The sequence below is a fragment of the Gavialis gangeticus genome, unplaced genomic scaffold (genome assembly GCF_001723915.1).
Source record: "Gavialis gangeticus isolate Ggan-Ray unplaced genomic scaffold, GavGan_comp1, whole genome shotgun sequence".
NCBI lineage: Eukaryota > Metazoa > Chordata > Crocodylia > Gavialidae > Gavialis > Gavialis gangeticus.
Window position 1 is genome coordinate 465,983 of NW_017728957.1, and position 18,924 is coordinate 484,906.

At 44.6% G+C, this 18,924-nt stretch overlaps 1 protein-coding gene across 2 annotated transcripts; it reads right to left on the reverse strand.

Annotated features, from left to right (window-relative positions):
* Nucleotides 1-3,651: 3,651 nt before the first annotated feature.
* STYX (serine/threonine/tyrosine interacting protein) lies at nt 3,652-14,267 on the reverse strand. Of its 2 annotated transcripts, XM_019501975.1 has the most exons (10): nt 13,385-14,266; nt 12,318-12,371; nt 11,631-11,728; nt 10,107-10,167; nt 8,302-8,338; nt 7,181-7,220; nt 7,055-7,105; nt 6,362-6,434; nt 5,023-5,116; nt 3,652-4,139 (listed from the first exon to the last, which is right to left on the reverse strand). In XM_019501975.1, exons 1-10 carry the CDS (start codon nt 13,451-13,453, stop codon nt 4,066-4,068), a joined length of 651 nt encoding a protein of 216 aa, XP_019357520.1. In that variant the 5' UTR covers nt 13,454-14,266; the 3' UTR covers nt 3,652-4,065. The 2 variants fall into 2 exon arrangements, with proteins under 2 accessions (XP_019357520.1, XP_019357596.1); XM_019502051.1 differs by lacking the exon at nt 7,055-7,105 and having other exon boundaries at nt 13,385-14,267.
* Nucleotides 14,268-18,924: the final 4,657 nt, after the last annotated feature.

Below are 18,924 nucleotides of genomic sequence, written 5' to 3' on the forward strand. Positions count from 1 at the left end.
CCCCCCCCCCCCCCCCCCCCCAAGTTTGGCCAATACTGCTGGCAGCATCTGCAGGCAGTTGTCGCTTGCACCCCCACCTCTCCTGCCAATGACACTGCTGTGGCTGCCTGTGGGCAGTCCCCGCTCAGCCTGCCCTCACCCCCAATGTCACAGTGGCCGCCTGTGGGTAGTCCCTGCTTGCTGCCATCTAGTGGTCGCCGTGCCCCCGTTTCAGGAGGCACGAGGCGTTCATGTCTCTAGCCATGGGGCTACTGGAGGAACATCTGTACAGTTTGGCTCCTGGGCTATTTTTCTCCCAGAAGGAATTTCTTTTGGTAGAAATTAATGTCCATACACAGCCAATGTTCAAATGGTCTTCATACATGCTTAGGTAGAAGTCACTCCATGACTCCTACTCATTTTTGTTTTGTAATTTGAGCTAACCCAGTGCTAACATTTAATTACAACCACACATTTTCACTGTGTCACCTCCAGGGTGGTCAGAAGGGGTGGTTAAAAAAAAAAAAAAAAAGTGGCTACAAAATTGTACTTGGGGAAAAATGCCTTTAAATGCTGTACTGATTTAATCAAGTTAATGAAATCAGTTCTCACCCTGTGCCCACTCACAGGTTTAAACTTCCCGAGTTCAAGGCCACAAGATCATCTTTGATCTCACTGCAAAGCTTCACTCATTGCCCTTACCTCACCCCCCAAAAAACCTAAGGGCACGGACAAATGCACCTTGTAGCTGCTGCTCAGAAGCAGGCATCAGTTGTGATACAAATCAGTTAAATCATAAATTTTAAAGTGTTCCTACTTCACTCAGGGTTAAAGTTGCAGCAGTTTTGCTACACTTCACTCTGCAGGATTCTGTGATGTAAGGGTCACTTCTTAATAGCTCAAATCCTTGCTATCAATACAACTGTTACATCCATCTGTATCATGAGTTAGAACCAAGTGTTTAACCCGAGACACCACAGACACACCAGGAAAGCAAAGGTGCCACCAAGACCTGGCTTCCCATCACACTTTACAAGCAGAGTTGGGGAATTAGAATGCTTAAGAGCCAGTCCTCAGCTGGAGTGCGCACAACTCCCGACTCTGTGCAACAGCATGAATCACACGCCTCTTCCAGTGCACACAGACTTCACTACAGCGCCTCGTAGTTTAAAGCAAGAAAAGGACCATTAGGTTACGGAATCTGCCCTGTACCACAAGCAAATACACCAATCCATTTTTTTTTGTGGATCCAAGGACCCGTATAACTAAAGTAAAAGTTGAAACTTTGCAGCTCGGGCTACGTAGTCTGCAAGCTTTCTACAAGCTTCCCACAGGCAGGTTGTCCAGGTCGTGTCCATAAACAGAGCTAGCCTAAAGCTGGATGCTTCGTTGCTCAAGTTGGAAAACACCCAGTTGCATATTGGCTGCAATATCTGAACGCTGGCTGTGATTATGAACTAAGATACCATGTCCATGGAGGTAGAGAGAGCACTTCTCAAAAAAAGCGAGTTATTTTAATGTAGTTAAAGCTGTTCAGCCAACAAGGTAAGACTCTAAAACAGCGGTTCTTAAACTTTTCATCACATATTCCTCTAAGCTTGTTATACTGCCTTGTCTCCGCAATGCCACATTAAGGATAGTTAAGGGGTAGCTCTGTCACTACAACCACAGTAACTTCTCCAGAAGCCAACAGTATAGAGGGTTCCCATTTGTCCATCTCTCCTGCTTTTCCAGTCCCTCCTGTCTCACCCTTTGTTTGAGAAACACTGTTTTAAGGGAACCATTTTTCTTTTATTCTCACTTTATTTCATGAACTACTTGACAAATCAAGCAGACACTGAGAAGTGTCGTCATGTAACTGATGGCTATCACCATATTCATGGATAAGGGGATGGAGTTAAGGCTATGTGAACTACCTTGGGGTTTTAAAGTTTTCCTCGTTGCCGCTAACTGTGCAGCCTTAAATGACGTGCATCAATTATAGCTTTTTGGAGGTGCATATATCTAACTTTGGCTACGAGGGGGGAACTATTGTTCAAGTCTGCAATAGACACGCTCTCAGGAATACAGTTCTTTGTTTCTTGGTTCATGCCGCTTCTCCCTCAATGCTGTCTGTCCTAAGTGTCTCCTGCTTGCTGATGCAATGTAGTGGAAGGCACTGGAAAGCAGTTGGACAGCAATGGCTGTATGATTTACTTTGGTTAATTATTGGCTGATTTAGCATCCAAGTTCATACAATGTCTTACAGATGTAAGTTCCCATTGCTTGGCAAGAGGAAAGATTTACCAGAGTGGTAATTGATGGAAGTCAATCATTGTGGTGCCCTGTGACCAGTGGGGTCCCCCAAGGCTCTGTCCTTGGACCCATATTGTTCAACAACTTCATTAATGATGTGGACACTGGAGTCAGGAGTGGACTGGCCAAGTTCGCCGATGACACCAAACTCTGGGGCAAAGCATCCACGCCAGAAGACAGGTGGGTGATCCAGGCTGACCTGGACAGGCTCAGCAAATGGGCAGATGAGAACCTGATGGTGTTTGACACCAAAAAATGCAAGGTTCTCCACCTTGGGAGGAAAAACCTGCAGCATCCGTTTAGGCTCGGCAGTGCTACGCTGGCTAGCACTATGGAAGAAAGAGACTTGGGGGTCATCATTGACCACAAGATGAACATGAGCCTGCAATGCGATCCTGCGGCTAGTAAAGCGACCAAAATGCTGGCTTGCATCCATAGATGCGTCTCAAGCAAATCCCAGGATGTCATTCTCCCCTTGTACTTGGCCTTGGTGAGGCCGCAGCTGGAGTACTGCGTCCAGTTTTGGGCTCCACAATTCAAAAAGGATGTGGAGAAGCTTGAGAGAGTCCAGAGGAGAGCCACACGCATGATCAGAGGTCAGGAAAACAGACCTTATGATGACAGGCTGAGGGCCATGGGGCTCTTTAGCCTGGAAAAGGGCAGGCTCAGGGGTGATCTGATGGCCACCTGTAAGTTTATCAGGGTGACCACCAGGATCTGGGGGAACGTTTGTTCACCAAAGCACCCCAAGAGATGACGAGGTCGAACAGTCATAAACTACTGCGAGACCGTTTCAGGCTGGACATAAGGAAGAATTTCTTTGCTGTCTGAGCCCCCAAGGTCTGGAACAGCCTGCCATTGGAGGTGGTTCAAGCACCTACATTGAACACCTTCAAGAACAAAATGGATGCTTATCTTGCTGGGATCCTATGACCCCAGCTGACTTCCTGCCCCTGGGGCAGGGGGCTGGACTCGATGATCTTCCGAGGTCCCTTCCAGCCCTAATGTCTATGAAATCTATGAAATTTCAGTTTTGATCTGCATCGAGTTAAGAGGGGCTTTCCTGTTGGTTAATTTAATACAACCATTTTATTTAACAATTTACTTAAGTTTGTACTACACAAGTGGCAGTAGTTAGATCACCATTTCCTTCTCTCAAAGATCATCCAACTTGTAGAGTAGCCAGTTTAGTTCAAAATAAGTCAGCACGTATGGGGGGGTGGTATTATGAACACTGCATGCGGGTCAGACTACTGGTGTCATTTCAACTGTGAACAGCAGTAAGGTAAATCAAAGTTTGTAAAACAAGGCATATTTCCACTTGTCTTTTTCTAAATCTTGCGTAACTGATCTATAATATATACTGAGAACACAAAGTGAATTTTAGCAAACTTTTCTTTACTAAAGTCTCTTGTTATAAATTACACAAATAACTTTATAAACAAATCCCCAGCTTGCATTTTGTTTAAAGTAATAACTTTATATCATACAAATAAAGAAATTTCAAGTATGAAAAGTGCATTATTGCAATAATACCTCTTTGCAAGTCCAAAAATCTTGGTTTAGAATAAAACTGTAAAGTGTAAAAAAGGAGTAAAACAAATCAGTGCCATCTAGTCATTCAAGAAGTCCAACATCTTAAAATGCTGCTTCGTGTGCTGCAGAGGCAGATGGACATCTGGAAGCAACATGTCATTGAAAAGAAGCTACGTATGTTCATTTTGCATTGTTAATTTTTCTTCGCTCCTATGTGCAGGACTTGACAATCCTTGAATAGTGTTGCCCTGGACATCATCCGTTCTGCGCTGCTGTCACTTGCATATTTCCAAATTCCTCATCTTCCTCATGTGTTCGCTTTAAACTGCCTAAAATAAAAAAGTGGGGGAGGGAATGAAAATAGGCTTTAAGCTGGAATTGTTATAAGCACCTGTATTTGTTGTGACCACAGGACAGCCTGCACTAAACTCCCATTTTTAGACATTCAGCCTTTCTAAAACCTTCATTTTAGAGGTTAGAATTTTTCACATTTGGTTTCTAACCCAATATCTTCTGTTACCTTCGCAAGTTTGAAAGCAGGTCTGATTAGGCATCAGAGTTATTGGAGCAGCAAGAAACCCACCACTTTTCCCACTGTAAAATGTTTCAGTGCTGTTGCAAGTTTCAGCTGCTTTTTCTACAGTTGTCTTAAGTTTTAATTAAAGATCAGATTCATAGATTGTAAGGCTGGAAGAGACCTCACAAATTAATGAGTTAGGCAGCTAAAAAGTAACAATCAAGCATGTACATTAATGCCCACTCTTTTCACCATGGCCTGGCTTGAGTGAAAGCTACAGCTGGGACGAGGTAGACAAGGGATGCTACAAGTAAAAGTCTTCAGATGTGCCCAAGAAGTGCACAGCACAACTCTCCTTCTCATGCAGCCATCCCAACTCAACATTGGCTGCATGCACTGTCCATAGATCTCCCAGGGCTTTAAAAAAGTCATGGGGATACATGCCACAAGGCCAGCCTCTCTCCAGGTTATCATGGAAACAGAGAGAAAAGCAGACAAGCTCAAGTGTTTGAAACACTATGTTCCAATGAGGAGTTTGCAACCAGTCCCTGCATACCAGCTGGAGCCACTCCAACGAGAGACACTGCATTCAAAGCCATCCATTGCTGCCAATGGCAATAATCTCCCGTAACAGGAACACAATTCTGTAGGAGGGAGTGATGTAGTTAGACGGAATAGAAACGCCCTCTGCTCACCTGTAGTACCAGCTGGAACAGCTAGCGATCTTTCCAGCTGCCGTGGTGTCATCATCTGGATAGTTAATTTTGCTAGATAGATGGCTTCGTATTCCTAAAAAAATAGTTACGCATGCTGACACTAATATCCATGGCACGCTGCGACAGGGAGAGAGAGGACTAACTGAGAGAGCTCCCAGAGGCAAAGATCAGGAGAGTGCTTGTGGGAGCTCAAAGGCTGAGCAAGAAGAGTTATGTCTATTGGGACGTGTAAATTATTAGCCCTTATTTTTTGTCTCTTATGAAAAAGGACACATTCAGGAGGCCAGAGTGGAGAAGAGATGTAGGCTATGCAATGGGGGAAAAGAAAGATGACATGAAACGCAGCATGTGTCCACATGGCTCAATGCTTTATACTACCTTCCCTTCCATGCAGAGATCCCCAAGCTAAACAAGCTAGCGAGGGTATTGCAGTTAGCCCAGCACTCCTCAGTCTAATAAGCCCTGCTGGGAAGCACTGAATCGTGCGGTATAGAGATACCCAAAGAGTTGTGCAAAGGCATTTAGAGAGAGAGAAAGAAAACCGATGGAAACCAATGCTGAAGCAAGCTGAAATGTCAGAATACAGCAACTTCAGAGACTTTTGGCAAGGGCACAGCTGCACAGGGCACTAAAGATGAAGATGCATTTTACTGACAAACGCACACAAATTCAGAAATCTGGAGCTCTAAAGTGACTCTTTCCAAGGGGAAACAACTTACACAGAATACTAGAAAAACAAAGCTAACAAGGTGGCTTGCCATCTCAGCACCGGCCACCTACATGGGTATACTAGAGGCATCAGAAGCGTTTCAGCATGCCACTCCAGGGCTTTCCATCCATTAAAACAGGGCTCTTGTCAAATGTGGCAATATGGCAACTTCAAGCCTCACTACTCACTTTCATGCACTGTATTCCAGTAACATAAAATATGAAAGTCTAACGGCAGGAAACATCTTAGCTGCATAGTACAATATCCGCTTTGATGTCTTCCCTTAACTGCAGGTTAAGCTCTGGTTAAGAGGGCCCTGATGGTTAGATAAAATATGATTTTCATTTCTCCCTCATACTTGAAGCTGTTTTTCAACATTTGCTTGGGTAATGATCTGGAGGTATGACTCCCTTCTTCTGACTCGCCCCCACACCATCCAGAGAAGCAGGTCTCAGGGACTATGTTAAGCAGATACAATCTTGTTAAATGTTAAGCCACAGGAAAAGCACAGATTTACAGCTGCATGACCCAAGATGTGTCTGCCTTACCTTTCCAGCCAGATTCAATGTATGCTTAAGTTATAAACCAGGAAAAAAAAATAAACATTACCTGAAGTTGATGGACAAATCCAGCATTAGGATTGATACAGAATCTTCTTTCTTGAACATAAGTAAATGCATCCCTTAATGAGGGGGGAAAAAAAAACACCACTGCAGTCACTCATCTCTACTGAGCAATCAAATCTTTACAGATGCAATAGTCTGTTCCTTCTGGATTTCACTTCTTAGGAAAAAGCACTGCAGAAAATTTTCAGAACTGGCATTTCCGTCTCCAGGAAGATATTATACTGCCTTCCCTTTTTCATTCCTAAAGCCACACAGCTGGTCTCATTCAAGGACCATGTAAAACGAGTCCTCTGAACTGCACTTATGGTGGAGGCCCTAGGAGACCATTTCAGCAAGGAGGAACACAAGCACTGACACCCTGACCTAGACCACTGATCCCCATCTCCAAAGGTGCCTAGCATCTTGTTTCAAAGGAAGGTAACTGAAAGGTTGCAGGAGGCAGTTACGGGGTAACCCATGACTAGAGGAACTTTCTCTGCACCCCATTCATCAGAGGTTGAGTTACAGGCTGAGACAAGCATGTCTACTTTTCTTCAAAACCTATTACTGATTCTAAACTCAACTCTGAAGTACCTTTTTAAAAGGCACTTACCTGCCAGATCTCCTAAATGGATTTCATTATCTGCCAAAGACTTGACAACTAAGCTACAGAGCTGTTTCTGAGTACTTTTCTTACCTGTACTTCACTCCAAATGTTTCCATAATATATGCAATTACTAAGGCAGCACTGAAAAGAAACAAGCAAATTTAGAAAAATATATTGCCATAATTCAACTAAAAAGAAAAAAGGACAGATTCCTACCTTCTAGAAATCCCTGCATTTCCATGGACAAGAACTTTTCCTGAGAAGAGACAGAGTTACTTACAGAGACAAGTAAAAACTTCCACATTTACCAGCTTTTCGTCTTAAACATATCTATGCAGCAGCAAGATATGAAAGGAAGAGTTGATAGGGTGCAATTTCACTCTAGATTTCTAAATTAGGATCTCCCACCACACTGCATGGAAATGTATGAGCATGGCAGAGGATGACTTTAAAGACCTGAACTACAGCAAGACAAAGGTAAGACACAGGCCTACATCTACAGCAGCGGTTCTCAATCTTTTTCGATTCAAGCCATCCCTTGGGAAATGCCAGCTCTTCGTTTTCACTCATTTTTGACTGCAGAAACGTAACAGAACAATTGTTCCATTGCAAAAAACTCAGAAAGACCCCAAAAGAGGCGGTTTTAACACCATTAATTTCTATTTGAAATCTCTGCGTTTATCTTGTGTATCATACTATGGAACACTGGAAAGGATCTCAAGCCACCCCAGGGTGCTGTGGCACCCTGGCTGAGAATCACTGATCTAAAAAGACAAAATCCATGAACATGGAACAGTATTAATTTGCAAAAGAGAATTAGGACTTGCAGCAAAAAAACCCCTGTGTTATGAACAGGAATAGGTTATCCAACTTAGGGCTGAAATCCAGAAGAAAAGTTTGAGTTAGACCTGTATTCCACACAAATTTATTCCGTGACCGGGTTCAACAGCACGCAGAAGAACAAGCTGCCAGTCAACTGACAATACTGGGAAAACCAAGATTTTGGAAACCAACTAATATCCACAACATTTGTCTGGAAATACACCACTAAAGCAAATGGCATGGACGACTGGTGTCTCCCGAGTCTGGGGGGGTTCACCAGCAGGGCATGGCCAGGAGGGAGGGGTGGTCCCCCAGCGGCTGGGTGCCAATTTCAGGGGGGGCACTGGCACTCTCCATGCCCTGCTACCAGCTGGAGCGCTCGCTGTCAGGGGGCGACCCTAACACCCCCCACCCCACCCCAGGCATCACCTATGGCAAATGGATTTCAAGACCTTTCTAACAAAACTGGATAAGTAAATTGAATATAGCAAAGTACAAGAAAGTCTAAAATTTACCTCCAGTTTGTAAACTTCCATCAATAAATTCTTTAGTCTGAAGGAAAAAAAAATGAATCGGTTCCATTAAGACATGCAGTTCCCATTAAAGCTGTAAAGGCTAACACTGCTTTTTTCATTTATGTTCCAAAGAGTTGCTACACTAATCACTACGTACATACAGATTTTACATACTGAATGTGTTGTTTAGTGGTACATTTAAAACAGGACTGAAAAAAACACAGTGTTTTATTATCATAAACGGTCAGTGGACACTTATTCAGGCACTACCTGAAGATTCAGTTAATTTATACAAATTGATCTGATGCAACTCCAAGAAATTTCCTATCAATCCAGTGAAGGCATTAATGCTATTTGGAAGTTAATAGATGAAAATAGGTCATCAATAAGAACTTCATCAAGAACTGCATTGACAATAGCATGTCTGTTATAACAGGTCACCTTAAGTTTTCCAAAGACCTTATTTTCAGTGATAAGGTGTATTTTTAGTTAATCAATATGAACTGTGGTCCAGCAAGCTCTCTGGACCAGTTCCACGTATGAGCAAATCAAGTGCTGTCAACTCTTCCTTGATTCCATTTTTTTTTTTTTTTTTTTAAAAAGACACCTCCCCCAAAAAACAACTGGGGCTTCCATAAAAGCAGCTGGAAATAAAGAGTGCTGCAGAGCAGAGAAGACCAGAAATGTCTGCAGCGATGCACAGCAACACCGGGTTTAGTGCAGGCTGACAATCACAAAGATGACAGTGCAAGCACAGGGAGAAGAGGATGGAAATGCAGGGCAACTGGTACAGGAGGGGTGTGAAGGCATTAACTGGCAGAGCAGCGTGTTGCGGGAGAGGAGGGAGTAACTCCATGTACTGTTGTACATTCAATGAAAAGCATTTCTTCCTAAAAGACAGACTTGGTACATACTGGCAACAGTCCAATGCTATTTATTATTTAGCACTACTATCTGGTTAGTAATGGCAGGACTAGCCACAAGCATGCCGTTTTGTAACATCACTCCGATTTGGATTAAAAAAAAGCTGTCAGCTAAGTGGTCTGCCTTAAGAGCAACAGAAGAATCTAAACTGTAAGGCCAGAAACCTAAATCTACTTAATATTTTGTAGAGGCCATTTAATATGGCAGGGGTGGGAGGGAATCCCCACAAAATGCTTCAATCCTCTTCAAACAGACAGACAATAAGTGAACACCTTTCATCAGGATTTCTTTAACAACTTGTTCTGTTTAAATATGTATTATAAGTGATTTTAATTATGGATATTAACTAGTTGTCTTTAGGGTACAAAAGGTAAGATATGCTTCCAGAAAGTAACATGATGCTGTCCCCTCAAGTTCCCTTCCATCATCTATCTGTACTGACATTTGCTTTAAGGAAAATATTTAAATACTGTGGGACCGATACTGAAAAAGGTCAAAGGCCTTACAGGCCAGAGATTCCCAAAATAATTAGCAATTTTGGATGCACACCTTGAGATACCTTAAAGGCACCCACTTTTCAGAAAACAATCAGCACCAGCCTACTGAAACAAGTTCCCCATAACGAATGTGCAGCTCTCATCAGATTTCCAACCCCTTTCCGCAGGTGGTATCATCTTCATCTTAGCAATGAGAAATAGGAGATAGAGAGATGAAGCGGTTTACCCCAGGGCCACCCAGCAGGACAGTGACCAAACCAGGAACAGAAGAACCATAAAAGGTGTCTAAGCTGAATCCCCAACATGGAGGCATCTAAGATCATTTTGGAAAAATCTGACTGAATATTGCCCTTCCCATTCAAGTCAATACACTAAGATACTTACCGTAGGGAAAAATCGGATTATATTTTCAACAGGATTATCTGCAATATCCAAGACTAAATATCTGCAATTAAAACAGCCACTGTGAGCACACAACAGTATTTTTCTTGTATAGGCAGAGTTCATTTTGGAAAACAGTTCTGCTCCAACGTAAGCAAGAAATCTGCAATAGTAATACCGTATTTACTTGAATATGAGATGAGGCCTTCCCTCCAAATGGCATGAGAAAAAACCCCTTTGTCTCAATTGCATTAGGAAGAGGAGGGAGGAGCAGGCAGCTCCAGTGGCTCCGCCTCTCGCCCTGAGCCTGGATTGGGGGCCAGAGTCAGCTCCAAGGCAGGCTCCACCCTCCACCCATCCCTTCCCCTTACCGTCAGGCACACCTCAGCTCTGCATTGGGCAGGGGTCTCTCCTGGCACTAAGCACATGGAAATTCCTTCCCCTGCCTAGCCAGTCTGCCAGGCCAATACTGCTACACTGCCTGCCCAGCCAGTCAGCAGAGCCAGCAATGCTGCCTGGCCAGCCAAGGGCTGAGCTTCCAGATGTTGTGCCCCAGGGCAGAGCATCCCCAGCAGCATCTGGCAGTAAGTGGAGTGAGGGGGGCAGGGATAGGGAAGAGGCAGGCAGGGCAGAAAACAAGGGACACACCCGACCCCTCCCCAGCCACTGCTTTCCCTGCTGTAGCAGTGGCAGGGGGTAGGGGGATTCATGACAACCCTCCAATACTGAGATTCTATAGCTGGGAAATGATAACCAATTTAGAAATTTTCCATATATACAATCAGATTTGGGGGCAGGAGGGGGTCATCTTATATTTAGGGTCTTTTTATATTCAAGTAAATATGGTATACTGCCACATGGCCTCACTGTGCAGTCTCCTTTTCAAGGGATCTGTGGATAAAGCACCCTTCTAAACTGGTAAAAAGGGTTTTGACTAATTATAAAGGTTTTTATTCAGTCCTCAGCTGGAAGGAAGAGATCTCATTCAGAAGATGAAGCGAGAGAATACCTAGACACTTAACAATGCAGAGAAAGGCCTGAACACGCATTTATAGAATGCAAACAATTAGTTAGTCTGCGTTCCCAATGCCATCAAGATGCAAAACTGGACTTGTGCTCTCTTCTGCGTGCCTTGAAAAAGGTTCATACATTTATTTTGAGAAGAGTTACTGCAAGAGTATGTCCAGTGACCAGGAGGGACGCGCTGTACCCAGAACTAACAGTCAGCGACTGGGAGACAGCTAGTGCAAACTGATGAGGAGACCTCATGTGTGGCCTTGTTGACAGACCGTGAAGCATCCTGGGTTTGGTGGGACAAATCCAAACCACAGAACATACTGGACACAAACCTTAATTTAATGAAACGTATTTAAATAAGAATCTGACAGAACTATATGAACACATGATTACTTGTACAGCACCATACTAGTAGTAAGAAAAGACTGCTCCAAGCACAATAAAGTTTGACATAAAACTATGCCCAGCTTGTTTTTCATCTTGCAGAACGCCATCCTGTTTCTCCCTTACCTAAACATCTGTTGGAAGTTTGGCTTGATGAAGTTTGCTTCAATATTTTGCCGTATGCATATTACATGGGTTATTCCATGCTTCTGAAGTGTAGATAGCTGAAAGAGAAACATCAGATCAACCTTGTTAAAAACCATGACACTCTTTATGTAATTAGCATTATGAATTCGTGCCGACACTTCAGTTTAGTTTACGGATGGAGCAGGTGAGCAACTCATTGTGCCTAGGATATCATCTCATTCAATTCCAATAGGACCTCCATTATTTAGGTTATAAAAAGCTTTACCAGCATGGTTATGGAGGAGACCTCAAAACCATGAGCACAGGTAACAGATACAGAGCTGTCTATCCATGTCTTCAGACCAACTTAAAATCATCTCTCAGATGTGTGAGCTGCCCCATGCATCTGACTGGAACATCACGCCCTGCCCTGGAAGCAGGGCTGACCTCAGCAGTCATAGGGGCTGACTGCTCTCTACATCATGGTGTGCTATGACCCCAAATCACCTTAACAGATCATACAGGAAGTAAGCAGCCTGTCATTTCCACAGATCTGACCATTTAATACTTCAAAGAAAGGTATCAATATGACATATGTACGCAATTTATATTCACATTTACATTGTTACACAATTAATGTATCATTAGCTAAATTGCTTGCAAGTGAGAGCATTTTGAAAACTGTACCTTGCTTTTCATAGCTGAAGAATATGGGCCTAAAAATAACCCAGGTAAAATTTCCTATGGGGGGAAAAAAAAAAAGGAAGTTATTTAAAATCAACTCAAAATTAATTCAAATAAATACATTGCACTCTGAACTCAAACTATGGCCATGGAAACAACAAGTGCCTTACTGTGCAGAAAGGGACATGTTATCAAGTGTCATTTATAACCGGGTCGGGAAAATTGGTTTGGCAAAGAAATGTGAGCCACAGGAACAGAATCAGATTTTTAGAAGAGATTTTTTTTTTTTTAAATGGACAAAGCTCAGATGAAACGGGCATGCTCTACACTGCCCTAAGCTTAAACCAGTGGGCTTCAGGGGAACTGGGAACGGGGCCGTATTCAAGTCTTGTATAAATTCCAAAAGTTCTTTTGTAGCAAGGCACCAAATGTGATAAGTCTTCCAGCTCTAAGTAAGAGGACTAGTTTGCATCCAGTTATCCTCCCTCCATTAAGCCACTTCCAGGTAGGTCTAAGGACCTTTATTTTCTGCAAAGATTTGCTGTCATTGAACAAAGAGTTCTTCAAGGCTGCTATCTGAGAAGACTCACTTCTGACTGCATTTAAAGTCAGAAGCAAACCTCCAGCTGCTTTGTTGTCACCGTGGGCTGAATCATTCACAGAGGCAGGATACTGGGAGAAGGGCCAAGATTCTCTTTTACCCCATCTGAGATCGAGATTCACCTTTCATTCCACCTTGCCTCTCCCGTGCTCCTTCCTCCCCCTTCTCAGTCAAATAAATCCCCTCCCTTTATACTCAGCCTTCCAGGGAACGCGGCACACGCCAAGCAAAACAGATGGCAAGCCACCTCCTGCTGTACCGTCACTACTCTAGGAGCCCCTAGGGAAAGAGCGTTAAAGAACAAGCGAACATGCACCCTCCCCAGGGACGGACTTTCATTCCTCCGCAGGGCTGCCAGCGAGAGATCAAAGAGCCTGAGATTACTTTTGAACTCAGGGCTTTCATCTGACAGCTCTTTGTGCTTGTGGAAGAAGCCACTGGGCTTTGAAGAACGTAAATAATGTCGTACCTGCATCTCTCTTCTCATGGGATAGGTCCAATCCTTTAAAAAATAAAATAAAAATATATATACACGCATACGATAGGGAATGTGCAAAAAAGCTAATTTAGCAGTAAAACAAAAGGAGAACAACACAGAATAGCAAATTTGCTGAAAAATGGACTCTCTAGGTTGAACTAGGTGCCTGCCATTTAGAAGCTGCAGATTCAGAACGAGCTAAGTAGGGAAGGTTGTTGGACTAAAGAAAGCAGGATTCCAGTGAAGGAAAAGAGCAAATTTAACACTGTTTGCTGACTGGATCAAGTCTAACCTGTCTCTCAGGGTTCACCTCCAAAGAAAGCATTCAAAGTAGTAATGATGCCATGCAAGCCCCCTCTGTGGGCATACCTAGCGCTCGCTAAATATAAGTTTGCCTATTTGGCTTGCATGGAGTAAGCTAGCTCATACTAAGGCACTCTTCTGATGCACCAAATGCATTCACAGGGTACATAAGCAGAGTAGCTAGTATGTACACTCACATGCTGTTCCCTGTGTAGACAAGCCTTAGCAGGTTTTGCAGCAACAGAATTTTGTATCCAGTGTGACCAAGAGCAATATTCCTACAGCTGCTGAAAACACAACCAGTTGTATCAACAGAAAAACCCCCCCAACTTTCAGGTAACTCCATTTATAGTGTCACTTGATACACTCAAGCCAACTTCTTTCTAAATGTTTAGAACAGCTTTGCCAATTCTAGCAACGTACACTTTGCGTAGTGACTCCACATGCCCTTTCCATTGTAGAGCAAGTTGCAAAATAACTATCATGTTTATCTGAATACAAGATGAGGTCCATCCCTCCTACCCCAAATCAGCATAGGGAAAAAAACGCTCCAGGTCTTACATTCACATACAAGGCAACCTCATTAAATACACTGTCCATCATTCAAGTGCTGCCAAAAGCAGCATGTGCTCAGCCATGGAAACCAACTATGAAGCTGATTAAATGCAGCCAACAGAGCACGACTACACAACACACGGCCCATACTGGGCAAACATATCAATGGGAACCTACCAAAAGGATAGGTTAGCACAACCCATCGGAATAAAGTATATGGTAATGCTCATTTTGCTCAGTCCTTCTCAGCATAGACTCTTTTTCCAAGTCGTGGTGAGCCACTACACTGCATACATTTCAACTTCCTCTTCATGCCCACAGCTGAGCTGTGCCTTTCTTTCCCATATCCAATGATTTGTTCCTTCACCAGCCTTTAATGTCTGACAAACATCATCAAGCAGTTCACCCAGAATCCCTCTGTCCTGCCCTTTCTCAGCCTGTGGTATATGATTAGTGTGGTCCATGAGGGGGAGCTGGACCAGGTTATTGTGCACTTCATCAGCATCTAAATTTTTGCAGGATCCCAGGACTCATGACAAGAACACCTGGTTCCAGTTATGTGTAGGGAGCTAATTAGTACATGGGTCCTTTGTGGGAGGTATCTGGAGTACACACACATGCTGAGCAGTGCTGATGGGTCACCATGGCTTAACATGCTGTTGACTCTGCTGGGGCCCATCCCAATGAACTATATGGTACATTATGAGCCTTTTAGCTTTGGACTAATATCATACAGAGATTATACTTTATTTAAGTAGGTACAAAAGTGCTGCTTAAAAGCCTGTTTATGGAGTGCCTATGCTAAAACTTAAAGCAGTTTTCGAAAAGGTGAACTGCATCAATTTTGCATGAGCAAAGTAAATTTGCCAGACATACAAACTATGTATGTTTATTTCAAAATCAGGGTTTTCAAATTTGCTTCATTTCCATGTGCTCAGGCAGAGGGTGGGAGGAGCTGCAGGGGGAAGAGAGCAAGGGGGCTAACTGACCACCCTGATTTATTTTCCCTGTTGTAGCAGTGGAAGGGAGACAATTCAAGGGAAACCTCCAGTAATTAGATTCTATACCTAGAAGAGTATAACAAATTGATAAGTGTTCCATATATAGAATCTAATTATTGGGTGATCATCTTGTATTCAAGTAAATAGGGTATTTCTGTTTTTATCTGATAGTAACGACCCCATGGATCATAAGTGCACATGGCTTATATTTAGTCATGTGGATATGAATTCTATTTCTTGTAGCTAGCATGCCCCACTCCTGCACCACCACAAACCCTGCCTCCTTTCCCTGCAAGGCAACATCCATTCTGGTCAGTTCATCTTTGGCTCCTTATATACCACATCTTAGAATATTCTGTGTACACACTCTAGATCAATGGTTCTCAACCTTGTGAGATTCAAGGCACCCTATTTCAAAACTAACTTATTGCTTACCCTGAGGACAGGGAAATGCTCAGGCAGGGATGAGCCTGTGCTTATCTGCTCATCTCCTCTCACCTTGTGGCACCCTTCACAGGATTGAGACACTGGTTGAGGATCACTGCTCTAGATGCTGGGACCCGTTTCTTCCTCCCTTTTCACCTTGCAGAACCTCCTTGTTCCCTTCCTGCTTTACAGTACGTTGTCCCATTTTGCAGTTCATTGTCTCATTAATTCTCTGTTCACGTCAACAGTCACCCATTTCCTGTACTTAATGGTTAGTTTTCATAGTTTCATAGTTTCTAGGGTTGGAAGGGACCTGAGAAGATCATCTAGTCCGACCCCCTGCCATGGCAGGAAAGAGAACTGGGGTTAAATGACCCCAGCAAGGTGTTCATCTAACTCCTCTTAAAAACCCCCAGGGTAGGAGCCTGCACCACCTCCCTTGGAAGTTGGTTCCAGACCCTAGCTGCCCTGACCATGAAATAGCGCCTTCTGATGTCTAACCTAAATCTACCCTCTGCCAGCTTGTGACCGTTGTTCCTGGTCACTCCTGGCTGTGCTCGGGGGAACAGTGACTCCCCCAATGCCTTCTGATCCCCCCTGACCAGTTTGTAACAGGCCACAAGATCCCCCCTCAGCCTTCTCTTGTGGAGGCTGAACAGGTTCAGGTCCCGTAGTCTCTCCTCATAGGGCCTGCCCTGCAGTCCCCTGATCATGCGAGTGGCCCTCCTCTGGACCCTCTCCATGCTGTCCACATCCCACTTGAAGTGCGGCGCCCAGAACTGGACGCAGTACTCCAACTGCGGCCTGACCAGTGCCGCATAGAGGGGGAGGATCACCTCTTTGGACCTGCTCGAGATGCATCTGTGGATGCATGACAAGGTACGGTTGGCCTTCCTAACTGCCTCCCCACACTGCCGACCCATGTTCATCTTGGAGTCAATGATGACTCCAAGATCCTTTTCCGCCTCCGTGCTGACAAGAGGGGAGTTCCCTAACCTGTAGGTATGGTGCCGGTTGTTCCTCCCCAGGTGCATCACCTTGCACTTGTCTGTGTTGAAACCCATCCTATTCTCATCCGCCCACCCTTGTAACCTGTCTAGGTCTGATTGTAGCCTGTTGCTTCCTTCTAGTGTGCCCACGTCCCCCCACATCTTAGTGTCATCAGCAAATTTGAACAGGGTGCTTTTTACCCCCTCGTCCAAATCACTGATGAAGATGTTGAACAGTGCGGGCCCGAGGACCGAGCCCTGCGGAACCCCACTGCCCACGTCCTTCCAGGTTGAGAAGGACCCATCCACTACCACCCTCTGGGTGTGGCCCTCCAGCCAGTTGGCGACCCATTTGACTGTGTGGGTGTCTACGCCACAGCCCCCCAGTTTCTTAATGAGAACAGGGTGAGAGACAGTGTCAAAAGCCTTCCGGAAGTCCAGGAAGACTATGTCCACTGCTACCCCTGCATCTAATGATCTGGTGATCTGATCATAAAAAGCCACCAGGTTGGTCTGACAGGACCTGCCACTGATGAACCCGTGCTGATTGCCCCTAAGCATGCAGTCCCCTGCTGGCCCCTCCTGGATGTGTGCCAGAATAATTTTCTCGAACAGCTTGCCTAGGATCGAGGTAAGACTAACTGGCCTATAGTTTCCCGGGTCCTCCTTCCTCCCTTTTTTGAAGATTGGAACCACATTGGCCCTCTTCCAGTCCTCCGGCACCTCTCCAGTGCACCACGAGTGCTCGTAAAGCCGTGCCAGGGGACCTGCAATGACCTCGGCCAGTTCCTTTAGAACTCTAGGGTGGAGATCATCCGGACCGGCTGACTTGAATACGTCCAGCCCCTCCAGAAGCTCCCTTACTAAGTCCTCGCTAACCCTTGGCCCAGGTGTGCCTCCCCCGGGGCCCGAAGGGGGCCCAGCTGGGAGGTTGCTGTTCTGGTCCCTACTTAGGAAGACAGAGGCAAAGAAATCATTAAACATGTTAGCTTTGTCATCTGGTGTGACGACCAAGTTTCCCAACGCGTCCTGCAAGGGCCCCACATTACCTGGGACCTTCTTTTTACCCCCCATGTATTTAAAAAAAGACTTCTTATTGTCCTTAATCTGGGAAGCTAGCCTCAGTTCCATCTCTGCCTTGGCCTTCCTAACTACCCCCCTACATCCCCGAGCAACTGCAGAATAGCCCTCTTAGTTAATAAGAGCTAATCAAGACTGAGAACTACATCCACCAACATGGAAGACAGCCACTTTAAAAAAATATGCCACCTAAAAAGATAACAGGTAGGAAAAGGAAAAACACACAAGAAATGATCAAGGTGAAACACAGCTTAGTTCCAGCAGCTCTGAGAGTATTTACATTTGCTCTGCTAAACTGCCCTTTCACTTAACCACTTCCAGTTTCTAGAAACTCTTCTATGCCACTCCAGGGCTCTGTTAAAATTCCTTCTGTGTTCTCAATGAGAAAGTAAAAAGGTATTAAAAAAAAAAGAGAACGAGCAAGCGAGCAAGAGCAAGCCACTGGCCCAAGCTCTGATAGCAGGTCATGGGCACGGGCACAAGTACACTTCTGCAAAAGGATTGTGGAATGTGAGTTCCTGAACCCAAAAGCAGGAGTAGGAAACTGAGGTCTCAAAACTTCATTACTGCCAACCCTAGGGCTTGGGGATAAGTTGACTCTTTATCCCTCCTCTGATTTACATACATTTCTCAATGAGTCTTTAACTGACTCTGAGATGGTGTGAACATTAGGAGCTGTGGGTATCCACATACAATTCTTCTGCTAACTCCCAGACTGCAGAATAGAACCCAAGACCCTGTTTCTCAGGGAGAAGCAATTTAAATTAAAGCATTGTTAAAGCGTTGTCCTAGACAACGACCCATGCTTCCGGGAGGGTGGATTGCTGGGGCGGGATGGGCTTCATCTCTCCCCTAAGGGCAAGTGTGTCTTCTCTTCGAGGTTGGCTGATCTCATACGGCAAGCTTTAAACTAGACTCGCCGGGGGAGGGGGCTGCCAGAAGACAAGGAGACGCCATCAGGGCAAGGAGGGCAAGGGTAAGTAATGGGGGTCCTGATAGTCTTCCTAATCGGGGGGGGGCGCACACAGTCATGCAAGGCCTTAAATGCCTGTACACCAATGCTCGTAGCATGGGGAACAAACTGGAGGAACTCGCCCTCAGAATAGCTAGTTCAAACCCAGATGTCATAGGGCTGACAGAGACGTGGTGGGACTCGTCCCATGACTGGGCAGTTAAC